The sequence below is a fragment of the Erpetoichthys calabaricus genome, chromosome 2 (genome assembly GCF_900747795.2).
Source record: "Erpetoichthys calabaricus chromosome 2, fErpCal1.3, whole genome shotgun sequence".
Lineage (NCBI taxonomy): Eukaryota > Metazoa > Chordata > Cladistia > Polypteriformes > Polypteridae > Erpetoichthys > Erpetoichthys calabaricus.
In genome coordinates, this window is record NC_041395.2 from 188343852 (window position 1) to 188364522 (window position 20671).

At 37.2% G+C, this 20671-nt stretch overlaps 1 protein-coding gene across 2 annotated transcripts in view; it reads right to left on the reverse strand.

Annotated features, from left to right (window-relative positions):
- LOC114644499 (acyl-CoA 6-desaturase) overlaps positions 1-20671 on the reverse strand; it is a 166267-nt gene that overhangs the window by 44565 nt on the left and 101031 nt on the right. For both annotated transcript variants that reach the window (XM_051922055.1, XM_051922054.1), the window contains exons 7-9: positions 8977-9037; positions 8432-8508; positions 5333-5430 (exon numbers count right to left, since the gene is read on the reverse strand). In XM_051922055.1, the coding sequence (XP_051778015.1) occupies positions 5333-5430; positions 8432-8508; positions 8977-9037 (236 nt within the window). The remainder of the gene's footprint in view (positions 1-5332; positions 5431-8431; positions 8509-8976; positions 9038-20671) is intronic.

The following is a 20671-nucleotide window of genomic DNA, read 5'->3' on the forward strand; positions in this document are numbered from 1 at the left end:
TGCTGCAGATGACTTAACTGAAAATAAATGAATAGTTCCTATGTGTATAATACATATTTATCTATTTTACTTATGCCTTTATTCCACCAACTTACAACATCTGAGGTACAATTTGTTACATAACTTTTCTTTTTTGCACAACATGCAGGTGAAGTGACTTCCTCAGGGTCACACAGTGGTGTCAGTACCAGGATTTGAACTGACAAGCTCCGGGTTTGCTGAAATATTACTGAAGAAAGAAAAAAAATGAAAACGGGCAAATGGGGCTATGCATACAAATGTCCATCCGTCCATTATCCAACCTGCTATATCCTAAATACAGGAGCCACTAAGTAGATATGTATATATACAGTATATATATATATATATATATATATACAGTTAATATATATATATATATATGTGTGTATATATATATATATATGTATATATATATATATATATATGTGTATATATATATATATATATATATATATATATATATATATATATATATATACAGTTTATATATATATATATATATATATATGTATATATATATATATATATATATATATGTGAATGTGTCTATATATAATACATATATATATATATATATATGTATATGTAGATATGTACATTTGTATATGTATATATATGTTTATGTGGATGTGTATATGTGTATATACGTATGTATATGTAGATATGTGTATATGTAGATATGTATATATATATCTATATGTATATATATGTTTATGTGTGTGTGTGTGTGTATATTATATATATAAAAGACAGCAACAGTCATAACAATGACAACACAATTACATTGACAATCATGTTATGTTATTTTTTAAATGTTTCCTTTTTTTTTTTTCATAACCTCTTTAACACACTACTTCTCCGCTGCGAAGCGCGGGTATTTTGCTAGTTCTCTGATATAATTCAGAATTCATTGTTTCATCAATGAAGGCAAGCCGTCCTGGCCCAGATGCAGCAAAACAGGCCCAAACCATGATACTACCACACCATGTTTCACAGATGGGATAAGGTTCTTATGCTGGAATGCAGTGTTTTCCTTTCTCCAAACATAACGCTTTTCATTTAAACCAAAGTTCTATTTTGGTCTCATCCGTCCACAAAACATTCTTCCAATAGCCTTCTGGTTTATCCACATGATCTTTAGCAAACTGCAGACGAGCAGCAATGTTTTTTTTGGAGAGCAGTGGCTTTCTCCTTGCAACCCTGCCGTGCATACCATTGTTGTTCAGTGTTCTTCTGATGGTGGACTCGTGAACATGAGCATTAGCCAATGTGAGAGATGCCTTCAGTTGCTTAGAAGTTACCCTGGGGTCCTTTGTGACCTCGCCGACTATTACACGCCTTGCTCTTGGAGTGATCTTTGTTGGTCGACCACTCCTGGGGAGGGTAACAATGGTCTTGAATTTCCTCCTGTCTGACTGTGGATTGGTGGAGTCCAAACTCTTTAGAGATAGTTTTGTAACCTTTTCCAGCCTGATGAGCATCAACAACTCTTTTACTGAGGTCCTCAGAAATCTCCTTTGTTCGTGCCGTGATACACATCCACAAACATGTGTTGTGAAGAGCAGACTTTGATAGATCCCTGTTCTTTAAATAACACAGGGTGCCCACTCACACCTGATTGTCGTCCCATTGATTGAAAACACCTGACTCTAATTTCACCTTCAAACTAACTGCTAATCCTAGAGGTTCACATACTTTTGCCACTCACAAATATGTAATATTCAATCATTTTCCTTAATAAATAAATGACCAAGTATAATATTTTTGTTTCATTTGTTTAACTGGGTTCTCTTTATCTAATTTTAGGACTTGAGTGAAAATCTGATGATGTTTTAGGTCATATTTATGCAGAAATATAGACAATTCTAAAGGGTTCACAAACTTTCAAGGACAACTGTACATCTGTACAGTCTTGATTACACATTCTAGGTCTGCTACAAGAGACCATTGAGAGGCTGGAGAAAAAGATGGGCATGCCTTTAAGGACAGCACAGGAATGGCTGAGGTGGTGCGACTCTGGATTCTCCAGCCTGAGAGATACGGCGGTACAGGTATGTGACACCTGTATCATAAAAGAAACAGGAGTGCAGTGCGAAACGGCACCGGTATTGGTCAGTTCCAGTTGCCAAGGAGCTGCAAGTCCTACACGTGACGCAGCTGTGATGACCAATCGTGCAGTGGAGGTGGGACCAGCAGAGGTGCATGCATGGAGTCAGCTGGTAAGTGCCAGCTGCCAAAGCACCACGCCCCAAATGCTGGCATTGGTCTCGCAGACAGCATGGGTCTCTTTTCTTTCCATAAGGGGACCCAGACCGACATTACGCCCCAGAGCAAGAGGAGGACCTGGAAAAAGAAGGCTGGGACTCCTAACAGTGTGCAGCATGAGCCCGCCTGTTCGGAGGCAGTGGAAGGCTTCACTGCAAAGGGGTGGAGATACCAGCCGACCTCAGCTGGGCAGACTTCGGGGCAGGACTTTCCATCCTGTTTCCGGTCCTGCGCGGTATGAACTGGAGGGGAGCGGCTGGAGGTGTACATCAGGAGTACATAGACATCAGGACAACACCTCCTGATCTGTTGATCGTCTCTACAGGACATAGCCGTGGTCCAGATGACACAGTTTCCCCATCCTGGAGAGAACCAGCCCTAGCGGTTCTGCTATGCTGCTATGTCCCACGAGGCTCAGCTGAGGGAGGGGCAGATGTCACAGATGGCTGGGGTCCTTGTCCAGCTGGGACACCTCTTCACTGTATAGACCGGGGGAGCAAAACTGGCCAGGACAGTACCTCCCCTGGAATGCTAGATGGCAGCCCTCCTGGGTTGCAGAGTGCCCAGGACTCCTGCAGGTCTTCATGGGAGTTGGAATTGGGTGCAGCCCTGTTGGGATCTGTGGGCGCCACCAGTGGGTGCTGTAGCTGCTGCTGAGCCCTACAGAGCAGCTCTTCCGCTACACCCGGAAGTGCTGCCGGATTTAGGTCTTCAAGCACCTGAAGCACTTCCGGGTGCATTATAAAAGGTGCCAGCAGCCACCACTCCGCGAGCCAGAGTCATGATGAGGGAGACAAAAATAAAAACCGCTTGTGTGCTTTGAACCTGTGTCCCACGTCTGTCTGTGTCAGGGCTGGCCTTTACAGTATGTTAGATGTGCTTTAAAAAGTTTAGGCATGTGTGCATTTCTCTTCATTTTACCATATTTGTATTATAATTAGTAATTTAAACTTTGACATAAATTTAATTAGTTTCCAGTTTCCCTTGAAAAAGATGGAATTCAGGGAAAGCAACCTTTTTTTTCTTTTTATTAGAGCATGGGAATATAAAGAAGTCCAGAGTTTAGCCGCAATTGTGGCCCCCTTTTTTTTTTAACCTATTTTCCATTTTGTCATGGTACATTAAACATCAGACAACACAGACGAGCTTCTCTTCTGTTTGAAAAGTTTGAAACCCCTGTGTTTCTTATTCCCCATTGCTCTATAATATACATTGTACTTTCAAATGAGCATTCATTGGTTTACACCACTTATGCATACAGAACCTGCCCCTATGACTAAAGACAAAATCAAACCTGTTTGATTTTATCAGTGCAAGTCACAAAGTAGTTGGAATGAGTTGCTGGGTATGTCACATTAGTTGAATGGCTTTAAAGGAATGCGCCGCTGACTGTCTCCGACTGGCTAATATTATATAAATGATGGTATGACTGAAAGCTGCTGGAAAAGTTACCTAATGTGATTGGTAATTTCTTTGACAAAACAGAAAAAAAACACTGTTTCAGTAATTTACTTAGGCTAGAAAACAAAATAAACATTATAGTTTTGATGGAAATTAGATCTTAACAATTTTATTTTCCACATGTGATGTTTCTACCAGCATACTAAGCAGGAAGTTCTGGAAATGCAGAACCAAACACTGAATTTTCTTTACAGCAGGTAAAACATAAATATTGCTGATTCCAACCAAAAATTCCGGAGACAATAGTAAAGAAACAATTTGATCAAGGACTTATTGTGTAGATTTGCATTATTTCAACAATGAGCAATCTCTGTCCCATCAGAGGTACTATCTGGCCATAATGAGCTCTTGACATTGGCTCCTGAGGCAAGCAGGTTTTACTACTAGATTTAACAGTCAACCACTAGATCAAACAAATGCTGACATCTAATCAGTTCAAAGGTACTTCATGAATAAATATTAAGACACTAACTTTAAAGGCTTTCTCCAGTCATTAAGTATAATGTTACAGTATGTTCACCTTCTCCTTCATTTTGCGTAGCTTCACCTCTGTAATCATTGCTTACTAGGAATGGCTAAAGTGCACATAAAAGGATGGGTCAGATGATGAAATCCAAGCCTCATGGTAATATAACTGCTTACAAGAGGAAGGACACAAGAGATTCCCTTAGGGAATCTTAGCTTGAACTGTTCTGCAGTGCATAGTGAGATAAAATGGAAAGAATCAAGTATTCTATCCATCCATCCATCCTAGTTTTTAGAAACCTATCCAAACAAATTTACATCTGTAATTAAAACAAAAGGTCCTTTCACATAATTTTATAGTTTACCAACATACACACTTATGCAACCAAGGCATCGACAGTTTTTCAATTTGTAGTAGTAAACTAATAATAAAAATATTGGAGTTTGGCAACTACAATTTTCACTACATATTGTACTGTATGAATAATTGAATGTGGCAAATAAAATTGGATTTGATTTGTTATATATTAATGGCAGATAAAGAGCCTTTACATCAACAAAAGCTGAAATTGAAATTAAATAGACTTTTGATGTCAACTGCAAATTCAGTATTAAACAACTGCACCTTGAGGTTTACAGAAAGGCTTAATAACTAAATTCTCTATTTTTATATTAGATTAATCACATTAGCAAAGGCCATTACATGAAGAAACCAGCCTAGACAGGATGGCCAATACAGTGAACATACAAAGCCAGCTTATAACATACACCAAGTCAATAATAAGGCACTAGTTGAATATTTTTGCATTCTAAATGAAACTATGGTGCCCCAAAATCCTCTTGAATATACAAACAATGTTGTAATCTTACATCTAAATGCTATGAGATAAATAAGTGAGTGACATATCAACCTTTTGTTTACTTAGTGATTTTTTTATTTCTGAAAGTTATAATGCCCAAGTCAAGGTTATGCTGCTCGGCTGTCACAATCTTTGCCCATGGGTTATCTGTACACTGTAATATGGTGTCTATAATTTACACCTACTTAGGCATCCTAGCTGATAGAAAGATGTCTGGCCACCTGATTACATTAATGCACTTTTTGGAATGGAAAATTCACCTGACAAAGCTGATGAATGCAATAGATCCCAGGACTCCATAGAATGGGGCATACATTGAGAAGTAACGTATGTAGTATGTCATGGACCAAACTAAATCCTGTGAAAACAAAAACTGTTATTATTATATGCACTCACCAAACATTACTGCAAATTAGAGTTAGAAAGAGTGTCCCATTCAAGTACTGCGTGTAACCAGATGACCTGTATTAAAGCAATGCCTACTGATAGTTACTTTCTATAATTTAAGCTCAATATGTATAACAAAGATTAGTACAGTAGTATTAATGTTTTTGCAATATAAAACATATCATGCCAATAAAACATTTTAAAATTGAATTTACAAATTTAAAACCTTTTAATTCACAAAATGTAACAATACTAACAGCTTGAAGGAAGCTCTGTGAAACTAAGATTAGTAGATTTTGCTGTGTCATGTATGTGAATCAAGCAACAGAGAATGAGAGAGCTATTAAGAGCATGAATACAGTAGCAACATGTGAGGTTTTGTGCAAATGAATGCAAGCCCTTATCAGCCACATTCTCTAGATAAACCTGCTTGCAGTATCATCCTGAAGTCCTAAGACTTGAGTAAATAGCAGTAGTGTAACCTGTTTATGCCAGAAATCTAAACTTCAAACTACAGCTCCATCTGAAATGCCACTCCACATGTACTGTGAAAAATCAAGCGTCAGTCAAGCTTTCACTACTGACACTTTGGGTATCCGTACAAGAAATGTTAACATATAGTTGATGGGAAGGGTATAAAAAAATAAAGGGTCATATCAAGAGACTGTCAGAAATTACATAAACCAAAAGCTGGACTGATTCAGTTTGCCTACATTATTTTACAATTAAAATTGCCTTAAAATAAACAAACTGCCATTGTTTTATTGGTAAATTTAAGGCTATGTTAGTTATTTTAATTTACATGGCAATGTTTTCTATTTTGGAGAAGCCAGTTCACAAAAAAGGCATAAATTATTTTTTCAGAAGAGCTTCAGGTTACTAAGTACAACTGGCTCTCATTGATTTTTCACCATAGGTCTCAGGCCATTGGCATAATTGAATGCAAAGAATGGACTTAACAAAGTGTACCCAGTATTACACTGAAAAATTCTTGCATTGCAGCAAGAATAGGCCGGTCGCTTCTGACCATGCAGACATTATCAGCTTGTGTTCCTTCTTTGCCTTCATAGTAACAATCATCATTATTTAATTGTAAGTGCCCTGGCATTAAATAGGGGTGAGGGATTTTATATTGCAAAGTGCCAAATTCCTCCCTGGGGAAAATTAAACATGATCTATCTATCTATCTATCTATCTATCTATCTATCTATCTATCTATCTATCTATCTATCTATCTATCTATCTATCTATCTATCTATCTATCTATCTATCTATCTATCTATCTATCTATCTATCTAAGAAGACAGCCTCTGGTTGTACTTTTCTAGATACAATGTATGAACATCTGAATTGTTTTTGTCTGGATTTTTACCTTTTTAAGTTCATTCGTGACCCACATACAGCAAATGAAGAGCCTTGAGGTTTGAAACAACTTTCAGTTCAAGAAACAAGTGCGGTTAAGACAGGGAAAAATATTGCAAAGTACTGTCAAGTACTTCAGTGGATGGTTTCAGCACATCATAGCAGCTGAAACAATATTTTTCTTTCTTGTGTGCTTGTGACCCAGCAATGGTCACGTAAGCAATGTCCTTAACATGTGTGAAAGTTGTGTGCATTGCTTCTACAGCTCTATGATGTCACGGTGGTCTCACAAAGTTTCAAGCCTGAAAAAAAAATTCACCAGGAAAATATTCAGAGAACAAGGTCTCTAGTAAACACAGCATATTCGCCGTGAAAAATGCATTGGCAAATTTCACAGATCAACACTAATAACCACTAGTAGGTTCATTCATTAGATTCTTATATGATACTACCACAGTAAAGAATTCATGCTTGTGTCATGTTTGTCAAAATGAAGAATAACAAACTAGAATTAATGGAGGTAACCAGAAGGAGAAACGTCAGAAAAAACAGAAAAATAAAGAATCTGTCTTATCTTTTATCTAAACCAAATTGTTAAACTAAAAAACAAAGTCAAAGCCAAAAAAGAGGCCTGTACCACTACAGAATACTAACAACCATTGGCAGGTATTTCTTTAGACTCAGACGACCAGGAAGTGCACAGTACCAACCTTTAATCCCACTGCAGTGATAACATCAACACAATGCATCTCTGAAAGTCATTGCATAGCAATGTAAACCTAATGACCTTAAGGGTTCATTCATTCATTCATTCATTCTTTCTCCAAAACCACTTACTGCAGTCCAGGTTTGCAAGAGACCAGATCGTCTTCTCAAAAGCACTTGGGTAAACATGTATTTTTATATACTAAAGAGAGGGCTCAGGAGAGTAGATGCTGTAAGATGCTGTAAAGGCCAATAGAAAGCTAGTAAGGTAAACTGGTCATGTCAAATGCAACTCTCCACCATAGCCAAGCTGAGTTAAATGTTGGGATGTGAACTATGAGATAGGGCTTACCTGCCTCAAAGACAAAGATGGCGTGGGTTTGTAGAAGAAAAACACTAGAAAATTGTGAATGAACTCTAAACTGGACAAGAAAGTTAGATACATTGGGAAGAATGGTTGTGCTTCAATTTATTTGTTATTTTAACTACTCCCTGTGATTTTTTAAAGTGTTGATACCATTGTTGATACAATTTTTTATATTTGTGTTGCAGTGCACACTTTTTTTTGCAATAACTACATTTTAAGTTAAGATATGAGAATGAAACATAAGGTAGTGAATTTACATTGCCCACAACTGAAGACTGTACTGGACTATAGGAACATAGTGTAATTTTTCATCTTTCAAACAGCATGTTAAAGTGCATTTAGTGACCAATCTGTAATAAACAACCTATGAATGCATGCTTATAATCTTTGTAGTGTGGTAATCTGTTTGAATGTGAAGATTTGCAAGGTTCTCTAACACCATTCACGGAGAAATTAACTATATATAAATAAATAAAATTTAAATTGCAGAAGAAAAGTTTCTCCTTAACAAAATATAGCATGGAGGTCAAATACTTACAACCCAATCTCGTCTGGAAATCATAGTATGCATTATTTGGATGTGGAAGTAAACTGGAATTAATAAAGGTGGGCCAACTGTTAAAAAAAAACAGAACAATAAATTATTTAATCACAGCAGAAAAGACAGACCTGTTAGTATTTTAAACTTTAAATTTTATTTTCAAATAAAAATATATACACTGGAAAAAAATACAAAACAAAAATGCATTTATTAAACAGTCTATTAACAGTTTAAGAGATCTCTGTATATGCCATCCTTTTACAAACCTCTATTAACTTTTCAGACTTGTTGTATAATGGGAATTAGAGATGAAACAATAATAAATTTGTTACAAGAGTCTAAGATGAGTGTATGAGTGACCTACTATTGGGGTACTGAGAGAACAAAAGGAGTTAAGTCTATTAAGCAAACAGGGACTCAAGAGAATCTGAAGGATTTGGAACCAAAGCAAATTAAGACCAACAAAAACAGTTGATTCCAAGGGGAGAGTGTACAATTGGTACATTAATATAAGCAAACTTTACTAAGCATAAAGTACTTACTAAGGAAGAAATACTCATGCTGGTGGTTGTAAGGCAGATATTTCAGTTTCTTCTTACCATACTAAAAAAGAACATAGGGATTTGCAGTCAGGAACCTTTATTTGGAATGGCAGATTTACTATAACTGAAAATAACACACTGTGCAGTACTTTTCAAGGTCCCTGTGCTCCCCTATGGAAGCTTAATAGGTCACAGTGAAGAAAAAAAAAACTATATGACGAGAATAAAGTACTAATCATGTGGGGGCATGGTGGCGTAGAGGTTGCACTACTGTCTGGCAGCAAGGGGGTCCCGGGTGTTCCCAGCCTTGAGTTTGCATGTTTTTCTGGTGGGTTTACTCGGCGTGCTTCAGTTTCCTTTCAAAGTTGTGTAGGATGTGGGTTTTTGTGATGCTAAATTGGCCCTGCTAGTGTGTATGTGTGTTGCTCGTATTCACCCTGCAATGAGCTGGTGCCCCTTTCAGGATTTGTTGCTGCCTCACACACGATGCTTGCTGGGATGGGCGCAACCCTGAATGGATGGCATAATTAAAAATGTATAACGAAGATTTTTTAAAGTTCTGAACAATCCGTGGTCTAAGTTTATAACTAGTTTTAATTTCACAAAGACGTTTATTGTGTGGTGATTGGTTATGAGGAGTAAGAAAAAGGAAGGATAGGAACTGCAGGTTTGGTACATCAGACAGAGACAGCATGCATGCAATAAAGAAAGCCCACTGAGAAGAACATTCATTGAACTGTGTCCGTGTCTCCGAGCACTAGATCACGAACCCAACATTTACACAATATTTAAGTTAAACCTGTGCAATACCCATTCATACATCCAGGTTTTTAGAGACTCGTCACACCTGCCATAAAGTCCTCTACACTGAACGTACACCTAGAGACCCCTTACTGCGAGAGAGCAGCACTACCACCACACCACTGTGCATGTTTATTACACGTTTTAATGCATTTCACCATGAAAATGATATCAAGTATTTATCTTAGCATTCTAAATGTTCAGAGAGCAGGAATATCATGAAATGAATGTATTCTGTGCGGCAATTGTTGCCTGCGCCTCCTCAGTGCAAGAGGAAGTCAGTTTAAGAAGCACGTAGTGATTAACAACTCGGTCGGGGAACACTTAACACAAAGCATTTAATTTGTGCTACATTAACTTATGATGGGGTTTGAGAAAATCTAGTAAATGAAACATTGATTTTAAAATGAAGTTTAGTTTGCGACATTCTACTTTAATGACAAAATAAACTATGAGAATAATGTGGAAATGTCGACTTTAATCTTGACATAAACGGCATTATTTTCGACATATATAGTTTTTTTTCTTCATTGTCCATATTTTTTTTCTTCACTGTGACCATAATACGCTTCCATAGGGCACATATAGTTTTTTTTTTTTCACTGTGTCCGTATTTTTTTTTCTGAGTTAAAGTATATAAAATATTTTTTTCTGAATATTATGTAAATATTTGATGGATTTTTTTTTTTGCATCACAACAGTGTAATTTAATGTTTCCCACTTTATAACCTGTACTCTTAGTCCCCTGAACTATTTAAATTTTTTTTTTTTTTGCATAAGCAATTCTGATAAAAATTCTTAGAAACCAGGAAGGAGAAGCAGAACTTAAAAAGAAACAACCGACTACTTTTAAATTAAAAGTATGCTTTCTGAGTAAGAAAAGGGTCTGCTTATCTTTACATACCCTTACTTTTATAACACACATCCTCTTACTTCATGTTTTGGATACCCTTCTACTATTCTTTTTACTTAGTGCTCATAATCTTGAAGTTGGAGACAGACTCTTGTCTCCTAAAATTGAATGACATGCAAGTGCCACCATGGGATGTTACAGAGATAGAAGGATACAGAGAGGTGAGACAGAATTAAACAAAACTATATCAATCAACTTTATTTATAAAGCACATTTAAAAACAGAAGTTGTACCAAAGTGCTGTTTAAAGAAACAAGTAAGACTACTATAAAACAACCAGTTTAATAAAACAGTAAAAACTATTGAATATCTATCCTCCCCCTCCCAACAACCTCACCCACCATAAAAGGTGGAGGAGAGAAAGTGTTTTTTTAACTGAGTCTTAAAAACCTCAACAGAAAATGTAGTATTTGGGCTTTATGTATACTTTTGGTCTGATCATGTTTTTATGTTAATGATTATGTTTATGAAGTTTGTTTTTTATTTTGATTTGAATCAAAAACATTTTTTTTATCATTGTCTTGTTTCTGTTGCCCTGAGTAGTGTCATATGACCTATTCAGTTGCACTGTTGACATCAGAGGAAATAATGCAATAAATATGCTGCTGTTTACATCCCTGTCTATCTATTGGTGAATTTTCACAAAGAGTCACTTTTTTGTTAGCTAGTTCCATTTCAAGTAGGCCCTAGTGTTAAGTTTTAGAATTCTGTTTTTGCTTCTTGACCCTGACTTTTGTCTTCCTATTGATGTTGGTGCTTTGATCCCTCTGCCTACTTGTTAATGATCTCTGCCTGCCTTTTTGACCATGGTTCTTGTGCGTTTTGCATCACCTTATTATTTTCACTTCCGAATAATACAGAAACTGCATGTTTCATTTACATATCGAGGGATGGGTAACCCCAAGATATTTAATGTGGTGGATTAAGATTAACCATATAGCGGAAGAACAAGCCTCAATGAAAAGCCACTGTGCAGCAAGTTTTGAATCAACTTACAAGTTTAACACAAACCATTAAAACTCCACATAAAGGAGCTAGTTCTGTACAATGTCATATCCTGCATCATTTTTATTCTGCTTTTCAAAACAATATAAAAACAGGCAACCCCGTATTTATGCCAGTGATAGATCTAAAGTTGCATTTATTTTTTTTCCTATTAACAACTAATTCTCTTGAATGGGTCTCTGCTTTGAATGCTAATACACATTCAAGTAAGTTTAATCAAAAAACCTTTTTAAAGATTATGTTTGCATTTTTGCCATTCCTAACTGTACTCAGATGATACATAACACATTACTAAATTTAAGACAATGGGAATAAACTTATTAAAGAATTTATTATCCTTTTAAAAACCCTAGCTGCTGTTTCAAGGTGGGATATGATGCACCTGTAATAGTATTCAGAAGTGGCTTACGTGATGAAATAAAGGATGAAGTTTTAAAGTACGATCTGAAAAAACATTACAAGAGGCGTTAACTATTGCTTACAAACAAGGATCCAGATGAGAACAAAAAAAAAGAAGAGAAACATGGTTTTTGACCTTTAAGACTTCTTTTAATTAACAACCTAAATTAATTTGGTAAACTGATGGTAGGTTTTGGAAGGCTGGGAACTCTAACCCTATTAAAAAACAACTTTTTTTCTGCTTGTCTAAATAATTAAGAGACTAGGGTCTTTGTTGATTTGGGTGCTGAAGAAAATGTATTAGTTTAATTTATGCAATTGTCAATATCTTTCGGGACACAGAGATTCATGGAGAACCAATTGGGGTGGGGCTAGTTTAAGGCATTACATGTGCTGCTAGATTAATGGTGGGTTGCTTTTACAAATAAAATGTATTTATTTATTTTATATATTAATAAATATATAAAATACCTAAAATTTATTTTATATATTTTTATTATTTATTTATTTACAAATAAAAAAAATATATATTTTTCATGTTACCTTATTCGTATTCAGCATTCAATCACCTCTTGTTTCTCTTCTCATTAAAATTATTTCCGAGGGCTTAAAACATGAAAAAGCAATGACATGAGCGACAACGTTGAGGAATTTGAAAGCATTGCTTTTAAAACAGGAAAATATATTGCAGAAAGAACACAGATAGTGTGTTCTCCTAGTATACACACTATCTTTTTAAAGGACACTCTTCTCCTCAATTTCACTGACCCTGAACTCAAGGTACTTGTCAATCTGGCATCTCCTGTAGACGTAGCCTTCAAGGAGGACTGACTCCTCCAAGCCATCCTCCAAAAAGTCCAACATCCAAAAGGTGCTGTGCCTGTGCTCACTGATGCTTGTTTTGAAATCAGGTAACTTTTCCACACACTCCTTTACCTTTGCTCCCGTGGGGGCAAAAGAAAAATGCAAAAAAAAAAAAAAAACTTTCGAAAGGAAAACAAACTTTAAAACTTCATAGACAGCTCATTAGTGGCAGTTAAATAACAAAGATTTTAGGGGCCAAATTTGTATTTTAATTAACTCTCACACAGTAGTAACACAACACACACCACACTTCTTCCAATTCAACTTGTAAAGATGGCTTCAGCATATCAGTACATTTCATTCTCCAGTCTCTTCTCAGTCTCCAGTTTCTGTGGTATCCAGACATAATGCTGCATGGAAAATATTTACTTTATTTAGGGGTTGGTAGTGTGGACTGCAGTTAGCATGCTAACTTAATTTCCATTACAGTTTCCATGATCATTTATTGTGTAGAGATACTTGCTCATTTACAATATCGAACTGCTGAAAACTTAATTTCATCTTATGTAATGGATGGCACAACTGGGGTGGATGATAGTACTTTTTCCAGATAGGAACCCCAGGGGACCTGATGTAACATATTTTCCCAGCACACTGTGGTGCAGAAAACCAGCATTGGTCTGGGTTGGATTCCTTCAGGGCTGCATGAGAGGTATATATGAAACTGGAAGTCCTTTTTGGGCCTCTGGAACTGCTAGAAAAAGCTCTTGGGAGGCAGCTTTTCTGTGCCTACTAGGGGGCTTCGCCCCCTGCTCGCTTCGCTCGCCAACCCCTGGCGTTGGGGCATGACAAAGAGTGAGATGTATGATTTAGATATAGTACAGTGTGCAGGTTTGGATGATGCGTATAGAAATAAAAAATAGACTGTTTGGCATAGAGTAATGTTTTATTGGAATATTTCTTTGTATACAACATTAGTAGTAAAGATGGTGTCTTGTCCTTGAATGAGTCTTCCTTGGCATGGATCATTTATAATTTTAACTTTAACGTCAGATGAACGTCGAACACGTGAGAAGGCAACATAAAGTTGTCCATGTCCAAAAACGGGTTCAAAGAGGTAGATGCCAACCTTGTCTATGGTTTGTCGTTGTGATTTGTTGATGGTCATTGCAAATGTAGTTTTAATGGGGAACTGTCGGCGTTTCAATGTAAAAGGTAATTCTAGGTCATAACTCGCAAGGTCAATTCTAGGAATGAGAACAGTATTGTTAGCATGTGATCGTCTAAGAACTGTTGCTTGAATAACATTGTGTGGCATGGTGTTGACGACTAACCGTGTGTCATTGCATAAACCCTGTTTAGTGTTAAGGTTTCTTAATAGCATGATTATTGTTCCGTTTTTAAGGGTAAGGTTGTGTTGTGGTAATCCCGCCGGGTTAGTCTTGGATCTTGTTCTTTGTCCTTTATCAAGACCAAAGCAATTGTAGTTGCCGCTATACCTTCTGCATTTGCTTTTGTATTGGCCTCCTTTTCAACTTCATGTAGCATTTTTATAGACTTAGCTAATGGGTGATTGTTTATGACATGAGAGACATTTCTCATTATAAGCTCTGTGCATTGTTTGTTTTCAGGAAGGTTCATTCGTTGATAGATTGCCTCATCTGGATCTAGGATGTAGATTTGTGCATATTTGCGTTGTTGATTTGTTTCAGGGTGCACTGTTCCAATGCGATGCAATATTTGTCCACATATGCGAAAGCAGTATGGGCCATTGCCTTTTGGTGGCCTGATATGTACTCTGGTAGATGCAAAAGCAAATGAACTATTGTAGGATCTAATGCAGTTCAGAAAGTTTTTACTTTCAGGCACATCGTAAGTTAGAAGCTTCTGTAGATATTCAGGATATGAATGTAAAGGAGTCAGTCTAATCTGCCCCTTTTGACAACAACGTGTAAATTCATTATTTGTATTGCCAGTTGTTTCTTCTGGGAAGTTAAGTGAATGACAATGATTGCAAATGACATTCATTAATCCCAATGAATTTTCCTCAATAGTGGATTCATTATTGAAGGCGTTTTCAGCCATTTGGCTTAAGCATTTAATATGTGTCTGGCGTTGATGTCCGCTACGTGCATGTTTTGCTTTTGGCGTTTGAGTGCCGCGTTGTTGCATGTCCAGTATTTGGGACGCGCTATTTTTTTCTTTTAATTTATTCGCCTCCACTTTGCGCAAAGTCCATTTCAGGCTACGTCTTGCATTGTTTGTATCGAGCCTTGTCTGTTTTTGTATGTCGGTCATTTGAGCTTTCTCCTTTTTGAGTCTTGCTTTCTTTTTTTCTGGCAGTTCATTTGCGCTTTGTACACGTCTGCGTTCATTTATTTTTTCTCTTCGCTCCCTTTTTTGTATGTCTGAGACGCGAGCTCTTTCGTTTTGAAATCGTGCTTGTTTCGATGCAGCACTTTGAGACGCGCGCTGTATGCCCCTACGTTCATTGTGTCTGTCCATTTGGGCACGTCTCTGTAACGGTGTTACTTGTGCTTTGCGTTTTTTGATCCGCGACATTTTTTCTCTCGGAGTTTCAGAATCGCGTTTTATGCTCCGCCGTCTATTTTGTTGTTTCTTTCGTGTTAGTGTGTTTGTTCCTGTTATCCTTTCCGAATCGTTTTGTACCCGTGATCGTGTATTCATGACTTGTTTCTTTCTCAGCATGCGAAATATGGATAAGTAATAAGGAGGATCGCACTCACTGTTAATATGTTTCCTTTTCTGCAGTTGAACGGTTAATAGTGCTTTATTGTAAGGAGATCCACCTATGCTGACTAGTGTGAAGGTGTTGACGTTCACTTTAGAATATGTGGCTTTGGGTGTCACTTCTTATGGATGTGTGGGGGGGGGGGGGGGGGGGGGGGTGAGGATTGTTGTTGCGCGAGCGTCTTCTTTCTTTTTGTGTTCCTGTGTCTTGTTGAATCCCCCTCTTTGTGTGTGTCCCGTCCCTTGCTTGTAGTGTCTGTGGGGTGGTTTTGTGTTCTTTTTTTTTGTGTTCCATGGGCTTGTTGAATCCCCCTCTTGGTGTGTGTCCCGTCCGGTGCCTGTAGGGGGGGGGGGGGGGTGCCTTGCTGTTGTGCGCGAGCCTCTTTTTTTTTTTTTTTTGGGTCTAGTTTCGTGTGCAATGTGTTTTGTGCTTTGCCTGCGTTTGACTACTTTTTTATGTGCCTTTTCCTTTTTTCGGTGCTCGTTGCGCCTCATTTCTTTGACTACTTTTTTCTCTTTTTTCTGTGCTCACTCCTTTTTTCTGTGGTCTTGTCCGCCTCTCTCGGCCCCTCATCCGCCTCTCGCGGCCTCTTTTGTCCCCCTCTCGCGGCTCCTTATCCGCCTCTCGTGGACTCTTTTCGCGCCTGCGCAGTACGTCTTTTTGCGTTTCTTTGACTCCTTTTTTCTCTTTTTTCTGTGCTCACTCCTTTTTTCTGTGGTCTTGTCCGCCTCTCGCAGCCCCTCATCCGCCTCTCGCGGCCTCTTTTGTCCGCCTCTCGCGGCTCCTCAGCCGCCTCTCGCGGACTCTTTTTGCGCCTGCGCAGTACGTCTTTTTGCGGCTACGGCCCATGGCCGGATGTCCCTGCGTCCATCCGGTTTAGCATTCTCGGTTAGTAATATGGATGAGGTAGACCTCCTTAGCCTTAGTACGTCTAAGTTAGTAGCAGAATAAGGGCAAAAATAATCTGGTGATGAGTCACATAGGAACAACTAATATTGTTCTGGTAATATCTACTGGTCTGAATTGGAAACTTGTGAGAAAGGTATTATGCTGAATAAAAGAGCGTTTAGGGCTATAAGCTTTTGTACCTACATCTTATGCATTTGGTGTATGGGACACTGCCTGTCGACCACATTGAGCTACTTAATAAATGAGGATGCGAGTGGATTGCCATGAAATACAAAACTACAATTTATTCTGTTGATAGGAGTCCTATTGGCAAAGGCATGATAGGATAATACTCTCTGTCCCTGGCTGTTCAAAACAGCATGTTCATTTTAAAAAGTTGTCATTTTTGTTACTGGTAGTCCAGTATCAAAGGTTATTTTTGGGAATCCTTGGCTAAAAACATAATCAACATGTTATCTGGTGCAATAGAGTAAACTGATCTTGGAATTCATTATCTTTTCAGAAATGCATACAATAATCCAAACAGATTCCATCCCATGTTGCAGAACACAGAAGGAATTCATTGCATGTTTATAAAAATTTTGTGGATATACAGAATTTAATAATAAAAAAAACAAACTATCAACTACCTCTACACATACCAAATGATTGAGCTATTGAACTTCTGCCTGGTGCTCCTTTTCTGAAAGGGAAAATCTACAGTCTATCAAGACAAGTATCTAAAGAAATGAAATTTATTATATGGTTTAATTCAGCAGTGCAGTGTCCCAACAGGAGATGGCTTCTTTTTATATATGTAAGAATATTTCTCTACATCCTTGTATAGATAGTTGTCAGCTCAATAATATTACTTTCAAAAACAATTATTTATCATATTAAATTCAACCACATTCACCATATTAAAAAGACTCTTCTACATATCTTTGATAATCAGATAACTCATAAATCCCTGGCCCTGTTTTTTGGTCTTCTTCTCAAACACACCAGTATGGATCTAATCAAAGATTCAAGCAGTACTGAATTGAAAGAACCTAGTTCTATTAAACAGTTTCAAAGATTAATTATTACACATTTTATAAAAATATTTATATCTGTAATTGCTACTATTAATCTACTATTTAAAAAATATGCTAAAATATTTAATTTGGCTTTCTGAAGCTCAAAGTTTTAAGGTCTTAAATGAATTATTAACAGCAGCCTGTATTCTTTGTCATCCAGATTGTTCATTGTTTTTTGAATTAGAAATGGATGTATCAAGTTTAGGCTTAGAATTATTCTTTTACAGTATTTAAGACATAAGAGTAAACACCATTTGTAACAATTTATCCACACAACAGAATTAAAATGTTGTGAAAGAGAACTGCTAGCTATTAAGTTAGCTTAAGATGGATGAAGACATTGGCTGGGTGGATCTGAATATTATTTCATGAAAAAATTCTAATGTATTTAAAACAAGCCAAGAGGTGAAGTACTAAACAGCTCAGATAACCCTTTTTCTTCAGTAGGTTTGATTTTGTAATTTCCTAAAGAGATGGAAAGCACAAGTTAAAAGCACATGTCTCTTAATATTTTGCCAAAGAAAAGGTTCTTAGCAGTCAATATTACTGAAGGACTGGCCTACATTTTGGGTAAGACAATTGGGTGGCTGCTCTGATCCCTGCAATTTCCCTTACTCCACTTTTTGAACATTATTAAAATTTGGAAAAAAATATACCTTTAACAGTATCACAAGGAATACAATAGCTGTTTTCTCCCCATAACCCTAAATAAATTAAAATTATATAGCATTTATTGCCAGCCCTTCATCTGTTAAGTTTGCAGGTATTCAGTTCCATCTCCCTACAAATCTGGTGCCTATATTTGTTCAGTTAGATCGCTGTTTGAATCCTTGACCTCGAGTTGAACCCTTTTAAAGCTGGAATTCCTGCCTTGCATTTAATACCACCTGGATCACTGCTTTGCGATTACTAAAAACATTGGAATATTAGAACAATTTTGACAAGAATGTGTTATTTAACCCAACAAAGTTTGTCAAAACTTAGCACTCATACAAATAAAACTGACACACTTTCACATCTATTGCACTTGATGGGAAGAAAAACTAGGTTAAATAATGCTGGGTCACTTTCATATTTGCAAGTCTTTGACAAAAAAATATGTATCAAAATAAATTGAATGAACTGACTATGATCTTCATTAAAAAGGAAGTAGTAAAAGGTCTGAATTATGAGGAGTTAGCAGAAAAGTTAATGGAAGTGAGAGTTTGAAATGTTAGGAAAATGAAACTTTTGAATACAATTTGCTGCTGTTCATGCAAATGCACATTATATTTTGCATAAATTATACTGGTATGATAATGCCTTAAAAATACTGATAGAATTTCATTGTCTGGTTTGTTTCCTGAGAAAACAACATTGAATATCATTCATAAAGACCTGGCATCGTAAAACTATTTATCTGTGCTAAGATAAAGTAGAACTCTAAATACCAGTGCCATATACTGTATGTTTGTCTGTCTACTCTCTCTGTGTCCAGTCTTATACAGTATACAAACATATATATGCAGTTATCATATTCCTATCACCCTTGTGTTTATTAATTAATTAATTAATTATGAATAGATTTATTAAGTATGCCACAGTTACCTTGATATAGGTCTAAAGGCCAGAGACCTGCTTCCTTCAATATTGGATTATTTAACGATCTTGCCGAATGCAAAACTGATATAATTAATTAAAATTTAATCATCAAAAGTTCCTACAACTTAGAGGAAGAGATTTGAAAAAAGTCTACATCACTATATCTAAAACTAGCAAATAAAAAAAGGGCAAAAGTTGTGGACTCACACCATGAGCCACCCCAGTTCAAAGATTTGCTCTGTGGCAACTACCAGTGGCCAGCCACGAACACATAATATCTGGATTACAATGGCTCTCAGAAGCAGTCTCTTATCAGCGTGAGCTAATTGGAGACTTCTGGCCTTGCCTGAGCAGATGCTGCTTCTGAACACTGTGAGCTCAGCTGTTTACTCAGACCCCACCATTTTCAATAGCACCACACCACACTTGGCCATCTGTTGCATGGAATAATCTTCATTTCACAAAATTAAAAGTACAGTGACGTGTTTCATGAAAAAGTTGTTTTGTTTTGGCTATTTTTGAACCCAGAATTGAACTTTAGGAATGCCAGTACCTTGTAAATGAAGAAAAAGAATTTACTTGCTTTATTGAACATAGTAACGTACTATAAATGCAAGAGCATACAGGTGCAGTTTGTCTCAGAAAAGCGTTTATTTCCGAACCACCAATCCCGCCAGACACTCACCCTCTAACCTCAAACACTTTACGGCCAACAAGAACACACTGTCGTAAAATGTACATATTGCAAACATAACATTTCCCCCCTCCCCCACCAAATACAGTGACTCACAGAAAAACATAACATAATGCTTTTTGAAATTGTACTGAAGTCTTTTTTTTTCTCTTTTGTGTCCTTCTTCCAAAACCCAAATGTCATGCTAAAGTCTGCTTAACTGTGAAAATCAGTAAGGAAATCTTTGAATCTGGCTGGCTGAGTTCTGACGCATTCAGGTCTGGAGATGGTTTCAGTCAGAGGTTGCAACACCTCAGGATCCTCAGTCTGCATAGGGACTGATGATCCTGCAGCTGAATCGAGCCACTCTGCTGAAAAACCTGAGGAGTCACAGCTCGGCACTGGTGGTGCACGTACCTTGCGGAGGCAGCTTGCATGGCATTGGGAACCATCAGCCAAACAAAATGTGGTAGGTCCTAGTTGGCTTATTACTTTTAAAGGAGAAGACCAAAAAGATTTCAACTTATGTTCTCGATGTGGCCTCCAGACCCTGACCCAATCTGATACAGTTATGTCTGGCATTTTCACCCGGTGTGACCTGTCAAAATATTGCTTCATTTTATTCTGGCTCTTGGACACATTGTTGCGTGTATGTATTGCAGTGGGCAAAGCTGGTTGGGCATGTAGACAATCCAGTGGAAGCTGAAGTTCACGATCAATCATAAGAGCAGGTGAACTGCCTGTTGTTGAGTGCTGTGTAGCTCTGTAGTGAAGAAGTGTCTGGAGAAGTGCCGAAAGAA